General features: G+C 37.3%; 1 protein-coding gene across 1 annotated transcript in view; it reads left to right on the forward strand.

Moving 5' to 3' along the window:
- The window catches only part of LOC132815177 (regulator of G-protein signaling 22-like), a 145,131-nt gene that overhangs the window by 29,621 nt on the left and 97,352 nt on the right, over positions 1-18,158 (forward strand). The window contains exons 3-6 of the mRNA XM_060823991.1: positions 2,872-3,087; positions 6,184-6,269; positions 13,432-13,597; positions 14,537-14,690. Coding sequence (XP_060679974.1) covers positions 2,872-3,087; positions 6,184-6,269; positions 13,432-13,597; positions 14,537-14,690 — 622 coding nt within the window. The remainder of the gene's footprint in view (positions 1-2,871; positions 3,088-6,183; positions 6,270-13,431; positions 13,598-14,536; positions 14,691-18,158) is intronic.

The following is an 18,158-nucleotide window of genomic DNA, read 5'->3' on the forward strand; positions in this document are numbered from 1 at the left end:
AGTTACATTCCTTTAGTGACAAATAAAAAAACATTTTGTGGCAAGTAAAAGCATAAAAGTAAAAGTGCAAAGATTATGAACAAAACGTTTGAACTGTGCAAATATATACCGTTACCATTATTGAAAACTAACTCCAATATACTTGCACACAACCTCCAAGTGTTTAGTGTACTACACCTGTGATGATGAGGCCTTCCTGGAAGTTTTCTAATCACATGCATTGATGAAAGAGGTTTCAGAAAAAAAAGAGAAACTGAGGGGAAAGGCTCTGTGCAAGCTATCAATCTGGTTTCAATTACAATATCTTTCTTTCTGTGGGATTGTGTTCAAATAATGACTGGAATTGTGAGTGGCGAGAATAGCCGTTTTTAGTCAGTAGCACAGACAAGTTCAAGGCAGCAACACAATCCCGAAATACAGTTCTTACAAAAGCCTCTTTATTCAACATTCTTACATATATTAAAATGCCATTACTGTGGTGTTACGTTGTTTTATCTATAGTACAGAAAGGTTTGAATGATTTCTGTCCTGGGAGACAGGAGATGGATCAAAACATGTGCTGCCTGCTACTTTTGATGTAATTAAGAATGCCTGTCTGATCTGCTTGCATACTTAAGAGGTGTTAGTCCTTTTGTCTTTTAAGTTAGTAAATGTTAGTAAAACTACTATACTTATATGCTCTAAGTAAGTTCAAAAATGTACCTGTATTTAATAAAAGTATAAAAGACACTGAACTGATTACCGCAGCAGGGTTGTGAAATTTGTTTTTCATTTTTGCAGTTTTGTCAGTTAATTTCTTGAAGGGATAATGGCCCAGTTAAAAGTTATTTAACAGGTACTTACTAATTGGAGAATCTATTCAGGTCCAAGAGGTGGTTGGTAAGAGCTGATTAGTATTATAATGTTTTGTGGAGACTTGAAGGGAATGATATTGTTCTGTCTGCTACACTTACTCAGAGATAAACACAGCTTGTAGCAAGGGCTGATAAGGTGTGAAATTACAGTAATGTATTAAAAGAATTGTTTTGATTAGAAAGGATCTTTTAAGTGATAAGCCTGATGAAGGGCTTATGCCCGAAACGTCGAATTTCCTATTCCTTGGATGCTGCCTGACCTGCTATGCTTTAACCAGCAACACATTTTCAACTGTGATCTCCAGCATCTGCAGACCTCATTTTTTACTCTTATGGTCTACCTTATGATAGAAAAATGTACTGCAGAACGGCAGTGTTATAAATGAATGAATAGAACAGTGTTATAGTAAATAACAGGTGAGAAAAGGGTTATGAATGAATGAACAGGAACCCAGTATTAATGAATGTAGTGAGCTTGAGAGTGGGTTAATAAAGATAACCTATAACACAATATCTCATGTTCCTTAATCTGTGTTATGTGTCCATATTTTTGAAAGCAGACTTTGTATCTTCATCCAAGTAGCTTGTTAGTGCCAAATGCAAGATTCTTGTTGCTATAGCCAGTGTATATTATTTTGCAAAATGTTCTTTGAAAAGAGTTCAAGATACATACACATCTCCAGTCAATAATATTGTACATTAATATTTTGATGAAAGTATCTTCAGTTAAATGTAAAAAACTAGTGCTGTCTCTTTGGTGGACTAGGCTTTACCAAATGCATTATACATGCCCACTATTTGATGCTTCTTCCTATATTCCTAGCCACTTTAGTTATTATTTTAATCATTCATGATGGCAGTCAAAATTTCTTAACAGAAGTGCTTTTCCTCTCTCAAATTTAAGTTATCCTATTTGTATGAAAGTAAACTGTGATACAAAGACATCTAACTCTTAATCCCTGGACTCTCCAAAAACAAGGCTGCTATAAAGTTGTCTTTGTACATATCAAGAAATATAAGTGTAATATTTTCCCTAAATTTTAAAAGTAGTCTTGCCAACTTTGTTGTTTCAGAGGTGTCATTGCAAGATGTTCCACGCTAGCGCTCTCATCCAGTCAAATAGCTTTTTGTCCCACCTCCAATAGTTTTTTTCTTGAGAATAAACAAAAGTTTTCATATCTTAAAAAGATTAATGCCCCAAGGATTGTTCCCATTTTCTCATTGCTTATTCCCAAAAAATCACAAGGCAAATATCTTTCCTTCATTGAAATACCATTCCTGTATATCAATGAAACACTCATCAGCCATGATTAAATGGTGGAGTGCACTCGATGAGCCAAATGGCCTTGCTTCCACTCCTATGTCTTATGGTCTTATGGACTGTCCTATGGGGTGAGTTTGTATTTGCAGAGTTGTATTTTTGCATGCATTCTGTTTTTGTTCAAATAGCACACAACCTGCAATAATCAATGCAGGCAGTCAATCCATATAACATTGTATAAATTCCTACTTTGGAAACAGAACCAGTCTGACTCAAGATTGAGATACAGACAGACTCTAACTTCACACCTTTAATACATTGTCTGAGCTGAGGTTTCACCTTTTTTATAAAACCTTAACTTATCTCAAAAATATAACTTAAAAGAAGTTCTGGAATTTAAATATTAATGAATTAAATCTGCAACTCATCTAAAAGATGAAAGACTTAACAGCAATCTAGGTTTGTTCAATATATCATTTGATATGCATGACACTGTGATCTTTTGCTATAAATTCTGTATCTTATGATCCTTGCCCATTAGTTACCTGATGAAGGAGCAGCACTCTGAAAGCTAGTAATTCCAAATAAACTTGTTGGACTATAACGCGGTGTTGTATGTTTTTTAAATTTGTTAACCCCAGTCCAACTCCAGCACCTTCATATCATGACTATCCTGGTGAGAGTTGTCAGCTTACTTAGAGAAAAAAAATTGTTTAGTTACCTTTGCATTAAATCATCTTCATTTTTGTTTACCAGGATTATCCAAAGCCAATTTGGTTTAACAAAGAAATTGAGGTATTTGAAATTGTAGATAATGCCAAGAAAAATCTGATAAAACATTTGAGAAACTTGGAACATTCTTTAACTCCAATGAACACTGGTTCCCATGGGGCAGACAAATCCAGAATGAATTATCCTCCTCAAAACCTCACCCCTGCGGATCTGAACTTTGAAACCAGCTTCACTGTACAGGTAGGCAGATGATTCATCATGTCATCATGTCTTTAGTTAATTCTCTCAGTAGTGTATGTCTTATAGTCATTAATTCACACCTATTATAAAGTTAAAAATCACTAGTGTGCTTCCAATTAAACCTGTTGGACTATAACCTGGTATTGTGTGATTTTTAACTTTGTACACCCCAGTCCAACACCGGCATCTCCAAATCATGACTGTTATAAAGTGATCCTTTTAACTATCCAGAAATAACCCTACCCACTCCATTGTTCCAGAGGCTTCTTTGCATGATTTTCCAACTCTAGCGATTGCATCTAGTCAGCTTTCTGGCCCTTTCTTGAGAGCATTTTTAACATTCCCATTCCCCTGTTCCATCCCCAATACCCTGCAAGTTTATTTTCATGTGCTTTCAAATAAATCCAACAGATTTATTTGAAAGCACTAGCTTTTGAAGCGCTGTTCCTTCATCAGGACACTACAACTACATGATCGTTCTAGCTACTGCTTCCAAATAAACCCTAAACTCTGGATTTGTGTGATTTTTAACCTTGTAAAGTTAAAGTTATTAAAATGTTTTCTTCAGTTGCAGTTTGGGTGGTGTATACTTCGTTAGCCAAAATAATTGAGGGTTATGTAGGGCTGCACAGGAAGCCAAGGAAATCTTGTCATCATTGACCATTTTCATTGCAGATGGGGCTTAATCTCATTTTGAATTGTGAAATATGACCAATGTAAGGCAGAGAATACAATTCAGAATCAATAGGAGTACTGACGATTTAGGGGAAAGATGAAAGAGCAAATATGAGAATGTAAAAGGAACTATAAGAAAAATCCAGCAACAAATATAAACAGAAATTCCAATGTCTTCTCAGGGCATATAAATAGTAAGAAAGTAGCAAGTTTTGGGAAGATTTGGAGCTCAGGTTGAGGTTCTGGATGTAAGTTTGCTCGCTGAGCTGGATGGTTCATTACCAGACGTTTCATCACCCTACTCGGTAACATCTTCAGTGGGCCTCTGGGCGAAGCACTGCTGATGATTACTGTTTTCTATTTATATGTTTAGGTTTCGTTGGGTCGATGATGTCATTTCCTGTGGTGATGTCATTTCCTGTTCTTTTTCTCAGGGGGTGGTAGATGGGGTCTAACTCGGTATGTTTGTTGATAGAGTTCCAGTTGGAATGCCATGCTTCTAGGAATTCTTGTCCGTGTCTCTGTTTGGCTTGTCCTAGGATGGATGTTTTGTCCCAGTCGAAGTCTGTATGTAAGGATACTAGTGAGAGAGCGTCATATCGTTTTTTGGCTAGTTGATGTTCATGTATCCTGGTGACTAGTTTTCTACCTGTTTGTCCAATGTAGTGATTGTTACAGTTCTTGCACTATATTTTGTAAATGACATTAGTTTGCTTCTTGTCTGTATAGGGCCTTCCAATTCATTAGCTGCTGTTTTAGAGTGTTGGTGGGTTTCTGGGTTACCATGATGCCAAGGGATCTGAGTAGTCTGGCAGTCGTTTCCGAGATATCTTTGATGTAGGGGAGAGTGGCTAGAGTTTCTGGACGTGTTTTGTCTGCTTGTTTGGGTTTGTTGCTGAGAAATCGACGGACTGTGTTCATTGGGTACCTGTTCTTTTGGAATGCACTGTATAGGTGATTTTCCTCTGCTCTGCGTAGTTCCTCTGAGCTGTTGTATGTGTTAGCTCATTGAAATAATGTTCTGATGCAGCTTCATTTGGCAAAAATCAACAATCCAAATGACTGTTGATTTTGTTCTGAATTATTGTTGCGCAAGTTTCTCACTGTCCCAGTTAATCTGATAGGCCTGTAGTTGTTGAGTTTATTTTTTTCCCCTTTTTAAACAGTTTACAATTTTCCAATTCTCTGGCACTAGCTCTGTTTCTAAGCAGAGTTTCCATTTTATGGCCAGTGTTTCAAAATGTTCTACCTTTTCTTTCCTGACTATATCTGGAGTGCACATCACCAAGTTCTGGTGACTTATCAACTTTAGGTACAGCCACCCTGTCTAATCTTTCTTCTTTATCATCTTCCTGCCCATCTAGTGTCTCAACTTCATCCTCTTTCACCATGCTTTTTCTTCCTTGATAAAGATAGTTGCAAAGTACTCAATCAGCATTTCTACCATACGCTCTGCTACCATATGCAAGTTCCCTTTTCAGTCCTTAATTGGCTCTTTCTTCTCCTGTCACCAGCATGTTACTATTTATAAATCATATATTAAAAAAAACTTTAAACTCCCTTTTATGTCAGTTGATAGTGTATTTTCATACTCTTTGCTTTTCTTTGCTTTCTCACATTACCTCTGAATTTTCTATATTCAGTCTGATTTTCAATTATATTATTAGCTGACATCTGTTGATTAACTTTTGATTAATATGATCCACCTCAATCTCCAGTAAGGCCCTTCTTCATTGGACTGGAAAGCTAATAGTATAAAAAAATTATCCTGAATACAATTCATTTCTTCCACTCTGCCCTTACATTCATTATTATGTTGCTCTGGCTGTACCTCCCAGAGGAACCATTACTCTCACCCATATGAGAACAGACTACTGGTTGGTGAATGAAATGCACTTGGGGAAATTTCTTGACTACTTGTCGGTTACCCAGTTCTATGCAGGTACCAGGAAGAAGTGTTAAATGCAATCCTGGGCACAACTTCAGGTATATTAGTACTTAATATAATTTGTTTTTTACACTTTGATATGGTGAACGTATTGATCACTATTCATCACTCATCAACGATTGTCTGTCCATTTAAAGCGACTCTGGATCAAAATTGTGCATTACTGCAGTCTATATTTCTTAGCCGAGTTGGCTGAACAGCTAGTTTGCAATGCAGAGTGACATCAAAAATGTGGGTTCAAATCCTGTACCAGCAGAGGCCACCATGAAGATCTCAGGCAAGGGGCAAGGCCATGCAGGTAAAGTTGCCACCAGGTTAAACCACCACCAGTCATCTATCTCTAATGAGAGAGCAGCGTGATGGTGCCCTTGGAATATGGTGACTTTACATTACCTTGCCTTGCCTTTATTTCTTCAGATACCTTTCTGGGTTAACAAGCCACTCTGACCATACAACTATTTTATCAATTTTAGTGCCTCGATCAGGAACAGGGTGTTTCATGGATAAGAAGTGAGAGACTTCCAGCATTCCTTAAGAGTGACTGTTACTTTGAGTACAGGTAAAATCACCAAATTTTTTTTGAGTGATTATTATTTTGATAAGTACTTTTTGTACCACTATGATAGTCATATTCTCAATTGTTGCAGAGTCCTTTTTTAATATTTATTAAAGTATACATTAATTAGTTTGTACAAGTGTGCAGATAGCTATCTTGAAAATTGTGATCTCTCAATGGCGGGTAAACTGTGAGTTATCTGCCAAGGGTGTTTTATTAACCATGCAGTATGAGGAACGCAAAAGATTTCATGTAGGTTTTTCTTCCTCTTAATAGCAATGTTTCCAGCTCTGTTGTTTGCTCCAAAAACCGTATCTGGAAGAAATGGTAAAATATGTCTTTAATTTTGGCTCTTTGACAGGATTTTTAACTTAAATACAAATGTTTTGAAAAATTCAAATTGGATTGAGTTGGGCCTCACTGGTGCAGGAGGAAGTGGAAAGTAGGCTGTTCATGTTCCTGATGAAGGGCTTTTGCCCGAAACGTCGATTTCGCTGCACTTTGAATGCTGCCTGAACTGCTGTGCTCTTCCAGCACCACTGATCCAGAATCTGATTTCCAGCAACTGCAGTCATTGTTTTTACTGTCACACTCCATTCTGCACCCATTGTGGTACTTGTGGAGATAGTGACCCAGATGGTTACAATTAAACAGGGAATTAAGGGACCTCTTCTCAGCACCAAGCTCATGATTGTCCACATTTCTAGTATGGAACTGGCTTTCGACGGAATTATCATAATTTCTCTGCAGCGTGACACAAGATATCACAAGTCTCCTAATGGATTATATAAGAATGAGGAAACAACTCCTCCAGACCAACTGTCAATTTTGTAACTGTCCAATGCATTGCAGATGATTGGCTCAAGTACTTTCAGAAAGAGGCTTTTGAAACTTGAAGTCAAAATAATGCCCCTCATCATCCCTTAAAGACCCTCTCTGCAAATACACTTGACTTTCGGTGGTACCTTATTTGATGTTCGAACTTCAAAAATTCAACATTTTCTTATCTTAAGACCCTCCTAACGTTTGCTTCCACCTTCTCAAAGGTGTCTTTGAACTAAATGACTTGGTCCATCTTACTTTTATAGATGTAGAACAACCTGCTTAAGGCCATCGTTCTCTAAGTCTAGTTGTGAGGTTTTACAGATGTTTGGAGTGATCGGGAGGGTTTTGGTATTTATATCCACTATTATTCACAACTCTTCTTTCAGTGTCTTAACCTCATCATGGATAATGGGCCTGTGATTAGACATGCCATAGACCTCTCTTCTAAGCCTTATGGATGAAGGTGGTTCTTCATAAGTTCATGCTACCCTTTCAGCCTTAGTCTGTCCTGTAGTTCAGTCTTGTCTGACCACATGCACAACATTTTCTCATTATATAGGAGTGATGGAGCAGGGCAGTTTTCAACTATGTTGTTTCAGGAAGGATCAGAGTCATCAAGCCTGGATTTGAAGATTGCAGCCACTTTTGCCTGTTGCTGGTTGGTTTGTGCCAGGAGCTGTCTGATTTTAGTTAAACATCAGGGTCAGATTGTTGCCAAACAAACATTCTCAAGGCTCCCTTTGCATCTTCTAATTCTTCATTCAATCAATTATTTTCTGTGTGTAACCCAGTGAGTCAAATATTTCAGTCTCAAAGTGGTCAGAGACTGGATGCATAACTGAAGATGCCTACTGCCACTCATGTGGAAATTGCTTGGAAAGTTTAAACTTCTGATGGACAATTCCTGGTCTACCAGAGATCCTGCAGGAATATCTCAGAATCTTTGCTGGCGTTGGAGACTTCAAAGATTTCCATGATACTTATTGTTACCGAAAGAATGTTTGGCAGATCAAAACCAAAGTTTAGATTTTATGTATCTGCACTTGACATGCTTTCAGTGGTGGCCATGCAAATAGGGGGTGGCTAGCTCATCACCTTCCCACTCATACCCCAAGCTAAGCTTTATAGTTTGTTAGGTGGGCACATGCCAAAATCAGCTGATTGTCTACATTAATAAATAGTAGTGGACAAGTAACTGATTTTGGCATCTGCCCAATTCAGAGCAAAAGCACAAGGTAACTGTGCTAACTTGCTCAATAAATAGCCTTTTCAAATAGGTCAGTAGACTTCAATAACATACTAACCATGCTGCAATACAGTTTGTATGAGCAGTCAGTGAGAGTAGGCAGAGTTTAAGCATGCAGGATTGGAAGTGGGGAGCATTAAGTAATTCAGATGTATAGTGGCACATTTCTCTCAGCATGTCATGCTGCAAAAGGACAGAGCTCACTACCACCATAAGATATAGGAGCAAACTTAGGCCATTCAGCCCATTGAGTCTGTTCCATCATTCAATCATGACTGAAATATTTCTCAACCTTATACTCCTGCTTTCACTCTGTTACCCTTGATCTCCTTAGTAATCAAGAATCCTTCTAGCTCTGTCTTAAATACACCAAGACCTGGTCTATAGATCTCTGCAGCAATGAGCTCCACTGAGCTAGAGATTGAAACCATTATGTCACACACCATAATATTGTGGTGACATCTTTAGCATGACTTTTATGGGGTATATCACACATTTTGTGTAAGACACAATACAAATCTACCCATCTCATCCAACACTCCGCACTCCCCATTCTTCCTTCTCTTGTCCACTCTGGCACACCCTTCATCTAAAACCCATACCCAGTCACTGTAGCTTCCATTATCCATGCAGCATGAAACCTGCAGACAGGATGTACTGGTTATACTGATGGACTGCATAGATTGTCTACCCTGGATAACCTGCAGTTTTGTTTGCCAAGGGAAGTGAGCTTCGAGATAGTGGAAGGCATTGCAATTATCTACCATTATTTTCTCAATAACTGTAAAGCATCAGAGATTTGGAAAGTAGCGAATATGTTACTTAAGACATTGTTATTTAAGAAAGAGTGTGAAGAAATTCTTAATCTCTAAAACCTGGTCAATTTTACAACAGTAATAGATAATATTTTCGAAGTAATAATTTTTGAAAATGTAACAGCAATTGGAGGAAAACTATTAACCCACTGAATGATAAAAGGAAAAGCTATGGTTGTTATTAATATGAATATTAAGAAAGCTTTTGAAGTACCGCATAAAAGTTCCTTCAAAAAGCTGTTGCTTACTGAATAGTGGATCCATGTCAGCTTGGATTGAACAATTGTCTTAATAATAGAAAACAGCGTGTAGTGGTAAGTAGTTGTTTTTCAAAAGTTCACACAGGGATGTGTGTGGTGATCCGGTTTGGCAGAAGGAATTGAGAGAGGCAGTACAAACATAATGGTACAATTCTAAAGAGTATACAGGGACATAAATTCCACTTTAGTTTTATCAATAACATATTTCTCAAAATCCAAAGTACTATCACTTTAGAAATCATCAATATACACCATGAAGATGCCAGTAAGTTTCCCTTGTTGATACTTAGAACATTTCAGGTTCTCATTTTGGTTCAACATAACCTATGTTTAGTAAAACAGATCTTTTGAAAAGTGCCACAATCTTATGGCATAATTCGAACAGCAAATATATTTGTTTTGTTTCCAGTCCTCTTTTACACATCTTGCTTCTTCAGCTTTCCTCTCTGAAATGTTTCGTGCTGCAGAAACATGAGTTTTATACACCTACATCTGTGGTCAAAGATTCAGGATTACTTCTCCATCTGAGGCAGAAACCACTGCACCATCTATATCCCTGTAATTCTTCATAACCACAAGCAATTACTCGTGTTTCAGCCTTAATTTTCCTCTGCAAGGATCTTTCTTTAAACATTTCTGGCTCTTTCAAAGTACACTCAAGTTTCTTTGAACTATCAAATCCCTTTTCTTTTGCCTCTTATTTGTTTACCCACTAAAATATTAGAAGCTAACAAGACTTGACAGTCATGAAGACTTCTGTTTCTAGTCCCATTTTGGGCCTGTTTTGTAGCCCCCTTTCATTATGTAATTTGTTTTAAGCTGCAATCTCTCTGTGCTTTGGTTATTTTAGGACTAGTATTGTAAAATCACTTTCTTGTGCGTTTGAAACCTTGTTTTCTGATACATGCAAGAATCATTTTTAGAAATATTATTAGAACTTACACTGTACTTTTCTATTTTCTATTCTTTTACCCATTTTGTAAGTCCATGGGCTTAGTTTCTTGATTTATTATCTTGAGCGTTCAACCAATATTTAAAAATTGAAATAGCTTTCTTGCATTTCTTATTATAGTCACTTCCTTTCTAGGTCACTGAATTCCCACTCCAAGACATTTGTGATAACTCTATCCAGTTCATCTTAAATTCTCAACCTTTCACTCTGCAGCCTCTGATCTATAGTATTCTGTTTCTTCAGAGGATCATTTCAAAACACATAAACATGTGAGGTATACAGAGTGCCTGATCATCTCCTGTTCATTTTCTGAGAGTTAGTCATCAATCTCATTTAACTGAGAGAAATGACCTTTAATTATTTGATTACCATGTTGGATAACCACAATCTAATCATCCCACAGCAAAATTTTATGGCCCTCTCTTTTGTAATACACTCTATATGCAGACTTGAAGATTGAATTTTAATTGAGGCATGCAGTTCCCAATAGGCAGAGCGAGAAGTGTATGCTATTCCTACTTGTTTATCACTTTCCTGTACACTTCCAATTAAAATTTAAAGTGCCTGTGGTGTGCATGGAGCATATGAGATTCCATGGTGAGAGAAGATTTGCATTGACAAAACAGGATGAATGCAATGAAGATGACCCCTCCTCCAACTGATCCCCTGAACTGACCAGGAGTCTTTCCATTATACTAGCACAATCCAGTAACTCAAATGTGAGCATTTAATAAGGAAATTTCAGATTGAATCTTTACCATTTTTCATATCATTTATTAGAGTTCATGATATATTCTTCCACTGAATAACCTGTGTTTTGAAATCTATAAATTCAGACATATGCATTGTATTTATCCTTTAGATTGTTTTTCTCACAAATGCCATGCATGAAACCTAATAGAGGAGTTAAACATCCTTGAGTAACCAACTGTCAGGCTTCTAGCCATTAGAATTCTTAAAAATTAATTTAGGGGATGAGGCTGTTGCAGTCTTGGCCAACATTTATTGCCCAAAACTGATCAGAAGATCGATAAAAGTCAGCCACATTGCCATGTGTGTGGACTCACATGTGGGCCAGATCAGGTAAGGATGGCATTATTGAACCAGATGGGTTTTGTGACAATCAATTAAACTTCCCTACAGCTTTCTTTTATTGAATTTGCCATGGTGAGATTAAAACCCATGTCCTCAGATATTAGCGTGGTGTTCTGGATTACAAATCCTGTGATGTTACATGTCTTCCTGTGAGAATACTTTGCTTCTGATTTTACTTTTGTTTGGAAGCAGCAAGAAAAGACCATATCTTGTTTTTCCTTGGCCAGAATGTAACATCTCTTTCGTTTCTTTTCTGGTGGTAGACTTAGTCTCTGAGAATATTAGAAGGTAATCATATTCTGATGTGATTTGGAGATGCCGGTGTTGAGCTGGGGTGTACAAAGTTAAAAATCACACAGCACCAGATTATAGTCCAACAGATTTAATTGGAAGCACACTAGCTTTTGGAGCGGCGGTCCTTCATCACCTAGTGTTGTGTGATTTTTAACTTTGTACCGGCATCTCCAAATTATGACTACTATCGACACCACTAACCGCCGGCTTAAAGTGGAGAGGATCTCCAAGAAGATCGCACATATCGACACAGACATCAAGTTTCTACAGGAATGCAGGCAAGCAGGAAAGATCCCAAAAGGATTACAGATCACAAACCCACTTCAGTCGACCTACAACACAGACTACGCAGATAGACTTTGCCACAGCACCTCTCATAAACTCCTCAATCATCTCATGCACCAACTCTACAGCAGGCACCACAACCTTGAAATTCAGTTGCAGTCCACACTCTGAGCCTGCACTCAGGATATATCAGTACAATTATGTGACATTGCCAACAGACAAAGTGACAAAAAAAAAGGCTCCACTACCACCTGATGAAGGAGCGACGTTCCTAAAGCTAGTGTGCTTCCAATTAAACCTGTTGGACTATATCCTGGTGTTGTGTGATTTTTAACTTCATATTCTGATAGTTTGTTTTAAACCATTCCTCATGAAATCTATTCAGATTACAATATTCTGTATTTCGGTGTTTCAAAGAAAAACTTACATTTTAACTTCACCTTTAAGTAATCATTCTCTGCTACCCTGCTCTTTCTATCAATTGGTGAAGGAGATGGAAACCAGATATCAATCTTTACTCAGTGTTAGATTTTCTCTTACAAATGTGAAACCACTTACTGTACAACTCAGCAGCAGTGTCAATAAAAGAAAATAAGCAATTTCAAACATTCAGTTTCAGCAGATGCTGAAAATTTGGACATTTTGAGAAACTCAGCAGATCTGGCAATTTTTGTGGAGATAAAGACAAATTTAATGTTTTGAGTCAAATATGACACTTGGAAACTCAAGTGTCGATAATTGTGTTTTGATATATGCAAAGTTATCCAAAGAATGATGATAAGCAACAACAAAATCATTTAATTGTCTGCAAATGAACAAGAAATTTTGAGGAGCTTTAAAGCTTTGTCTTCATAATTTAAGAATATATTAAAATTGATATTTCATTAAATATTAATAAAGAATATCAAAGCTCATAGAAATCATAAAAATGTCAGTGATATTTAATGTCTTTTTATCTGATTAATTCCTGTCCGATGTAAATCACTGATTTAAGTTATTCACATGTTGAAAGAGTAAAATTGCACATATACAGTATTCCAAAAAACTGGTTTGTTGATGTTCAATATCTAAACAAGGAAAGGAATCAGCATAGTTACTGAGCTTGTGTCAGGAACCACAGCAAATTGATGTCAGATCACAAAGAACTGAAGCCCAAGTCTAGAGGGTTCCAAAAGATGTCCTTTCTTACATTTAAAACCCTTGCATTTATGTAGTTATGTTTAATAAAGCCTATTCACTCCCAAGGGGAGGTGGGATAGTGGTAATAACATGGTCGTGAATGGGGAAAAAAGGTGCTGAAGTTACATCTCATGAATGGAATATCACACGTCTGTGTAGGCTTCATTTTATATAAGCTGCTTGACTGAAATGTTTTTCCTATTATCAATTTCAGGCTTGCAAAATTGCTGGCTCAGTTAGACCACCAGACTGGATCTGGTACACTTCAAGTAGACAGTTCATACTACCCATGGGTTATTGGAGCAAAAGAAGAATCCATCTCTGAAATGGTAGATAAAACTGACCTTGCCATGAAAGAATTGTACATCTGCTTTGGACAGGTAACGGCAAACTGGTGTCAGGTTACAGAGGGCCTGTTATATCGGTAGTGTCATTATGTCTTGTTCTATTTTAAATCTATTAAAATAACAGTAGAGCAGTATTGTACTGTTTAATATTGCACAGATAGCATGACACAGAGTAAAGCAAAATGAGAAAGTAAAATTTAAATTGGAAAATTTAAGGTTGTAATGTCTCAGTTTTCAAGTAAAGGTTTCAATTTAAAATAGATATGTATTTTGGATTTTAATGTAGTTTGAACAAAGATGGTGACTTATGCATTTAAAAATATTAAGTATCTCGTGGGTGTATGGTGGAGGATATGCATAGTTGGTAGAGGGGCCTTCCAAAATTACAGCAGTTTACATACCATTTTACTTCTTCCAGATAAAAAGCTGTGCTGTGGGTCTGGATTCACAGCCTTAACAAAGAACTGATTGCATTAATAAAGAACTGATTTCTTTTAATGAAAATCTGCTTGCTTTAACAAAGAACTGATGTGTTACAACAGGCTGACAGCATTTCATAAGCAGTTTGCTTCTCGTCCATTATCTTGATGCTAAGCAGTTACTCCATCAGCTTCTTTACATCTTATGTTCTTGAACCAGATCATTGTCCACAGTAATTTGTATCTGTCCCAGAAACAATAGCTTGAAAAAAAATGAAAGAATCAGTGAAAATGGACAGATAAAAAAGATTAACGAAGTACAAAATGTCTTAATTGATATTTGAGTGAAGAAGCAGAATGTAAATAACTTTAAAAACTTCACGAAACAGTAAACAAAGAGAGCGAGATCCTTACAACTTGCTTTTTTAGTTGCAATTCTGCTGTTGCTTTAAATACCTGAGAATGTATATTATGAGCTGAATGCACAACCAACTAACATGCTGTGGAACATAAATTTTAAGTAATTAATAATATAACAAATTTGCTTTGGTAGGCTTCTGTTACCCAAACTAAAGCGTTGTTCACAGAAGCCAAAGAAGACATTCCACTGATTGTCATCCAGACAGAACGCAAGCCTATCTTTGCTATTGAGACATCTGTACCATCATCAAGAACTTCCTCGCTAAGTTTAGAAAGGGAACTATCCAGTAAGATAACTATTTTTATGACCCTTTACAAAAAGAGTTGCATAAGCATTCTTAGACAGAACTTGCTGAATTTCATTCAAAAGGGTGAAATATATAACTTCCATAGGCGATTTAATAAAACATTAATTCATTTTTAGCAATAGCTTGTTATAATCATGCATCTTTAATTTTTTGAAACAAAAAACAGAAGTAACTGGAACAGCTCAGAAGGTCTGGCACAATCTATGGAGAGAAATCAGAGTTACTGTTTTGGGTCCAGTGACCCTTCCTCAGAACTTCAAATTTTTAAAAATTTCTTAGCTATCATTTAATAGATGCAGCTGCTTATCTTACAGTGAGAGACCACCTCATTAAAATGAAACAAAACATCATCCAGCCAGAATTCATTCTGGCATCTGAGTAATCGAATAATATGAGGTAGGATCATGACAAGTCTTAGATTACCAGACATAGGGTAAAATAAGGTGAAGTATGCAGTGCTTATAAAATGAGTACATCATGGGGTGCAAACATTGGGAATTTAGTGAGAGTAAGAAATCCTTGGATAAATGTTGGTCTGTACATTTCAAATTAAAATCCAGTTTAACATATGAACTTAATTTCGAACTTATAAATTGTGAAAGAAACTGCAAGCTGATTTGCAGAAATTGCAAGCCCATTGCAGTAAGCTGTCAAGATTAGAGTGATGCTGGAAAAGCACAGCAGGTCAGGCAGCATCTGAGGAGCAGGAAAATTGATGTTTCAGGCAAAAGCCCTCGTTTTTCCTGCTCCTCAGATTCTGCCTGACCTGCTGTGCTTTTCCAATACCACCCTCATCTCCAGCATCTGCACTATTCACTTCTGCTTTGCAGTAAGCTGTCAATGAGCTAAAGGTGTTTGCCTAGATTCAATAGATGCTAATAATTGCCTTCAAGAATCTGAATCATCATATTATAACTTAGGTGTGACTCAGAAATTTGAATGAAATAAACAGTATTTACTGATATTCAGATAATCACAAATTGAATCCAGAGAGTGCAAAAGCTGGGAATTTAATGAGAGTGCAAATTTTGTGCAGATGGGAAAGGATGCCATAATCGAACTGCTAAGTAGATTTCTCCGTAGTCCTTGCGGAAATATATACTCTGATTTCTTGATACCAAGAGCTTTCAATCCTTTTTTAAAGTATATTTTTCATGCATTCTTGAGATGCAGACAACACTAGCTGCCAGTATTTATTGCCCGTCCCTATTGTCTTTGTGGTTAGATGGTCAGCCCCCTTCTTGAATTGCTGCAGTCCATGTCAGGTAAGTTCACAACGCTGTTGGAAAGGGAATTCCAGGATTTTGACCCAGGAACAGTGATGAAACAGTGACATAGTTTGTGTTGCGATGGTCTGTGACTTGGAGGTGAACTTGCAGGTCATGGTGAGTACTGATTCAACCTACTCAAGTGGTCCTCATAAGACAACCCCTCCATATCATGCGTCAACCTAGCAAGCATTCTTGGATACTTGCATTACTGTATTTAAGTATAACTTTAGAGAATGGAAACAGAACTGTTCACAGTATTTCCAGCTGTGGTCTGGCTAGTGCCTTGCATAATTTCAACAAATCTTCCCTAATTTTAAGCTCTATTAATTTCTTCTGGAATAAAGGCCAACATTTCAGTTGCCTTCCCAATTACTTGTTATTCAAGTAATATTGGTCAGCTTCTTCCTTCATCTTTTATTTCAAGATTAAACTTTGTATTGATATCATTTGTCTTCAAGGTGGGCATTAGCTTGCTGGAGAGTCATATAATCAAAGTGAAAGATAAGCAAAGGGTATGAATGAGTTAGAGGGATCTGATTATGGGAACAATTGCAATTTTGGGATGTGTGGTGTATTGTTTGACATTTATCTTCACAGTCTTTAGTTATTTAAATTGTGTCTGAATTAGTACAGAAGGATTTAGACAGGTTAGGAGGATGGGCAAAGAAGTGACAGATGGAGTACAACGAGAGAAAGTGTGAGGTCATGCACTTTGGTGGGAAGAATGGACTATTTTCTAAATATGGAGAAAATTCAGAAGTCAGAAGTGCAAAGAGACTTGGGAGTTCTAGTCCAGGATTCTCTCAAGGTAAACTTACAGGTTGAGTCAGTAGTTAGGAAGGCAAATGCAATGATGGCATTTATTTCAAAAGGACTTGACTATAAAAGCAGATTGTATAAAGCTCTGGTCAGACCGCTTTAGGAGTATTGTGAGCGATTTTGGGCCCCATTTCTCAGGAAGGATGTACTGGCCCTGGAGCGTGTTCAGAGGAGATTCACGAGAATGATCCCAAGAATGAAAATCTTAACATATGAGAAATGTTTGAGAACTCTGGGTTTATATTCAACGAAGTCTAGAAGGATGAGGGGGGATCTAATTAAAACTTACAGAATACTGAATGGCCTGACAGAGTAGAAGTTGGAAAGATGCTTCCATTGATAGGAGAGACTAGGAACCAAGGGCATAGTCTAAGAGGGAAGGGAAGACCTTTTCGAACTTAGATGTGGAGAAACTTCTTTAGCCAGAGTTTGGTAACTTTCTGGAATTCATTGCCACAGAAGGTTGCGGAGGTCAGGTCATTGAGTATATTTAAGACTGAGATAGATAGGTTCTTGAGTATCAAGGGGATCTAGGGTTACGGGAAGAAAGTGGGGAATGAGGTTGGCAAACTTCTCAACTATGATTGAATGGTAGAGCTGACTCATTGGGCTGAATGGCCTCATTTCTGCTTCTATATGTTAGGATCTTACTTCAGGTCTCTCTGGCAAAAATGTGGGCTATTGCAGGCACCATGATAACGGCACGTTCCTTGTCATTTTCATTAATCTCCCTCTGCTTCCCCTCCATCCATTTCTGCGGATGCAGAATGGTCCTCAATTTGTTTCTTTTTCAACTCTAGTCCTCTTTACAATGTGATGCTGTACAAGGAACAGCAAATCACTGCATCTGAACTTGCTGCTAAAACTTGAAGGCTATCCACATATCTGTCCAAGCAAGTAAATCACAGCTTCAAAACACAACAGCTTTGTCTAGCTTTGTACTCATGTGGGTCTGCTTGTACTCTCCATTATTATTGGTAGCTAAACTCCTTTCAGATGTCATCAATTGCCTTATTCATCTTCAAGGAGTTACCCACTAACTCTTGTGGAATAAAGAGGTATGGAAGTTGTGACTAGTACAAGATGAAAGAGACTTTTAGACATCTTTAAATTTCTGGGGTCTATAAAACAAGGTTTTACTTTGGGATGTGACTTGTCCAGTCAGCTGGGATCATAACATCATAACAAATTGCTTTTGGAATTGCGGGTCCTCCTGTTCATCTTCAGAAGTTCACAGTAGAGTTGTATAAGCTGCTCCCAAGCTGCATCGAGGGCAGTGCAGATCCTGGTAAGTAAGATCAAAGATGTGTAGCGATGACTTTATGAAGCATTAGCAATGATTAGTGAAAGCACACTC

This window comes from Hemiscyllium ocellatum, chromosome 4 (genome assembly GCF_020745735.1).
Source record: "Hemiscyllium ocellatum isolate sHemOce1 chromosome 4, sHemOce1.pat.X.cur, whole genome shotgun sequence".
NCBI classification, from domain to species: Eukaryota; Metazoa; Chordata; class Chondrichthyes; order Orectolobiformes; family Hemiscylliidae; genus Hemiscyllium; species Hemiscyllium ocellatum.